We start from the raw sequence: 3,844 nt of genomic DNA, 5'->3' as shown, positions 1-3,844 counted from the left end.
TAAGGTGTACATGTTGACCTCATTTTAGTTAATGTGATAGTTGAAGTAAAGCTTTATGTTTAGGTCTACTATCAACATAATAGCAATGGTTAGTAAAGAAGGTGAGACATTTCAGTGTAAATTATTGCACTCTTGTTAAAAGAAAGTGGAATTTCATTCCATCTTTTAAACTTTAACTCAGAGTGAATATTGATATTTTTTCTGGACTTTTGCTAAAACATGATGTTCCCAGGTTGAAACACCCTTTTCTGTAAAAGTTGATTTCATTTAAAAAGTTAAAAAGATTTTGAGTGATCTTATTGTTTTGGTTTCAAAATGGAAACCCCAAAAGTTACAAATACAATATTAATGTATTATGGAAATTAAATCAATCATTTATTTTTGAACCACTGGAATATGACAGTTGTTATCAATTCGTTTGATGGGTTTGAACTTTTGATTTTGCCATTTGATTGGGGACTTAACTTTTTGAATTTTCCTTGGAGTTCAGTATAGTATTTTTGTAATTTTACTTTTTTCATATATGGTCTTGGATATAACACTGCTTTTCAGATTGTTCTCCGTTATTTAGTACTCAAGTCCAGAATTTAAATTTTGACATAAGGCACAAATGGTAAAATAATGATTAAAGATTTATATTTATTGTTCAAGAAATGCTATTCTTTCTATTTATAATTCAATTTAAGTTCATAAAAAAAATATGAAGTTTTATGTTAATTTCAACAGTAGAGAAATAAGTGATTTTGTAAGTCAAAGCATAAATATATCTTAAAAGCAACAATATCATTTCACATAATACAGAGACATATAATATAATTTTTATTGTACCCATTTCACTCATTTTCAAATATTTATCAATAGAAATATGTCTGGTCACTCTTTAATTGATACAAGTAATTCTGACACAAATCAACAGTCATTATGATATTTATTCAATGTCACTTTGCAAGTTTTACTAATCTGATCAGAACTACTCAGCCGTTAATTATATCATGAATGAGCTGTCATAATTATTCCCCACGAGGAGCCTTTTTAGTTATATTTTACAAATAGTATTCATTCGCACTACAAAATATAGTCCAGTGCAGTCCTTTTTTTCAAATCGGATTTTGTTTATCGCTAAGATAACAGCAAAAGTAAATGTATGCTTTGATTTTGAATATTTGTAAACATTTGGTAACGTTGCCATTGTTTTCGCACGGTAATTGATGCACAAGCACCTGCTCCGTCGATGATTAATTTTCCATATTTGGGACATTGTGGCTAGGGTTTCCATGGATTAACCAATCAGATTGTAGCGATTTAAAATTTTCTCATAAAGAACAACCAATCAAAGCTGAGTAATTTGAATCTATTACTGTTCTTTGTCCAGTGGGTTGAACGTGGATCCGACATTTTTTTCACCTGTGCCTATTACTTCCTGGATTTTTGCATGTTTTTGGGAAATACTGGAATACACAACTAAAGACTAAAAGTGACAGTTATCAAGTCAGGTAATACTTTCACATAATTTCATAATTTTTGCATTATTGTATTCGATGAAATGTTAATTTGGAGCTCAGCCAATATTTTTACTACATGACCTAAATATTTACAACCACAAAAAAAATGTCTACCGCTCATTCCATTCAAATTTTGCATGAAAGTGGTTATATTTTGAAACTAAAACAACAAAGTGAAATAATTTTAACATTGTCTATGTAATGTTACACATAATACACAATGTGTTAATAGTAATTCTTCCACTGTCATTATCAAAAAATACAAATTACAATGATACATGTGTATTTGTTGAAACCAGAAAGATAAAAATAGTGCCAATATTCAAATCAGATTATTTATGGAATTTGCAAACCAAATATTTTCGAACCTGTAAAAGTGACGAAGTGTTGGAATTGTAGAAACTGGTTTGTATTTCTAAAGTTGTTTTCTGTTTTGTTCAGTATTTTTGTTCGTCCATGGGCATGTACAATTGATAGTTTGTGTATTATCCTCAGGATTTTTATTTTCCCCTATTAGCAGGTTGATAAATGCAACTTCTACATGTACTTTGCTATTTTCTAATAAGCATGATAAGTGATAGGACACTGACAATATAAAGATCTTCACAGGTTTTCATCATGATTTTGTAACCTTGATGTGGTCTATAAATTTTAGGTTTATTTCATCATGTTCATTATAATATCAAATTGAAATTCTGGAATAAATTTATTTTTAATAACTTTTAATTCAAAATTGTATTACATAGAATTTGAACATGCACATTGTTTGTCCTTTTGAGAAACTTATATATTGAATTTATATATAAACTCATCATAGATACATGATCTTTATTTCGTTTGTTAAATTATAATGTCTTGTCTTTGTAGAAATTCTGTTGAGAATACATTAGCCAGAATGATGGCGAGTATGCCCTACCCTAATGTGAATGACATGGATTTTCTGGATTCAGTTTCTTTGGACAATGATCTTCAAAAGGAGATGGAAAAAATTCTCCAAGGATCAGACAAATTTACTTTTGATAACTATCTTTCATCGGGTACTGGAACTGAAAGTAGCAATCATGGTTTTAATTTTGACACTAGTGCTACAATAGATGAATGGATACAAAACTTTCAGTGTGAAGATGTCACAAAATTCAATCAAAATTTATTGGACAACTCATTTGAAATAGAAAACAATAACCCAAATTTGTTAGTTAATCCACAGAATGTGCTACAACAGACATTTGTTCGACCTTTCAGAAGGGTCGCACAACCAGAAGCAGTAACAGTTAAAGTGGAAGCAACTGAAGACGATGTTGTAGTGCAACAAGTGCAAAACGCTCATTTTCAACAGCCGTCAACTCAATCAGACAATGTACGAAGTTTTGTAAAGATTCAACCCGCAGGATCACAACGTAACTTCACGCTATCACATTCAAATGTTAATATAAACAATAACACGATTACACATGTGCAGAATTTCAAACAACAAGAAGGTTCGCCATCTCAAAGATCTCCCGTCCTTGTCAAGCATTTACATAATGGAATTAGTACGACACAACCAAATAATTTCTCATATTCATCATCCAGTGGTCAAAATATTCCAAATGTGCCAAATTCTAGTGACATTGTTGACAAAGTCTTCCCCAAACCTGTTTATTCCTATAGCTGTCTGATCTCTATGGCGCTGAAGAATAGTAAGAATGGAAGTTTACCTGTTAGTGAAATCTACAACTTCATGATGTAAGTATTGTCTTTTACATATTTTGGTGAGTTTTTACCGAGTCCATTTTACAATCTTTGATATTATTTTGCCAATCATGTACATAAACTTGTAACACGTCATATCCAAAAATGGACATCAACATTTATTAATGTTGTTTTAGGGGTGCTTTTTAAAAAAAGTCCCTTGGTCTGCAGATTATCTTGTTACATGTAACATGTAATACCATCAATATTGAACAGTACAACACAATTTGAAATTTTTCTCCAAGAAAATAGTTGTTTAAACTATAATTACAAGTAGACAGGATGCAAATGAACTTTGGTACCACTATAGGTGAACTTTTGTGGGGTTTATCCAGTTTTAAATGCACACATAATCACAAATCTACCTTTATAATTGAGACCACAAAGTTGAATACACAATAATAAACCTACAGTCTCTTGAATACATATATGGGTTTTGATATAAATTTCAGTTTAAACCATTATTTTAATGATAGTTTACTTCTCTTTAAAATTTCATGAATGCATGTCTTTAATTTTAACCTGTTATATTCGTTACATACTGTACATGTAGAATATAAATTATTTATTTAACAATTATAATTCAACAATATTTGAATAATATAAGATTT

The 3,844-nt window shown here is 30.0% G+C and overlaps 1 protein-coding gene across 1 annotated transcript; it reads left to right on the top strand.

The window, feature by feature from the left end:
- Positions 1 to 812: 812 nt before the first annotated feature.
- On the top strand, positions 813 to 3,227 carry LOC139508751 (forkhead box protein I1c-like; the record flags this gene model as incomplete). The annotated part of the gene is given in 2 exon segments (XM_071296012.1): positions 813 to 1,493; positions 2,370 to 3,227. A coding segment is annotated over 1 exon segment (830 nt), but the record flags the coding sequence as incomplete, so codon positions are not given.
- Between the last annotated feature and the right edge of the window lie 617 nt (positions 3,228 to 3,844).

Source organism: Mytilus edulis, unplaced genomic scaffold, assembly GCF_963676685.1.
Source record: "Mytilus edulis unplaced genomic scaffold, xbMytEdul2.2 SCAFFOLD_2524, whole genome shotgun sequence".
Classification (NCBI taxonomy): Eukaryota; Metazoa; Mollusca; class Bivalvia; order Mytilida; family Mytilidae; genus Mytilus; species Mytilus edulis.
This window is presented reverse-complemented; position numbering and strand designations above follow the sequence as displayed.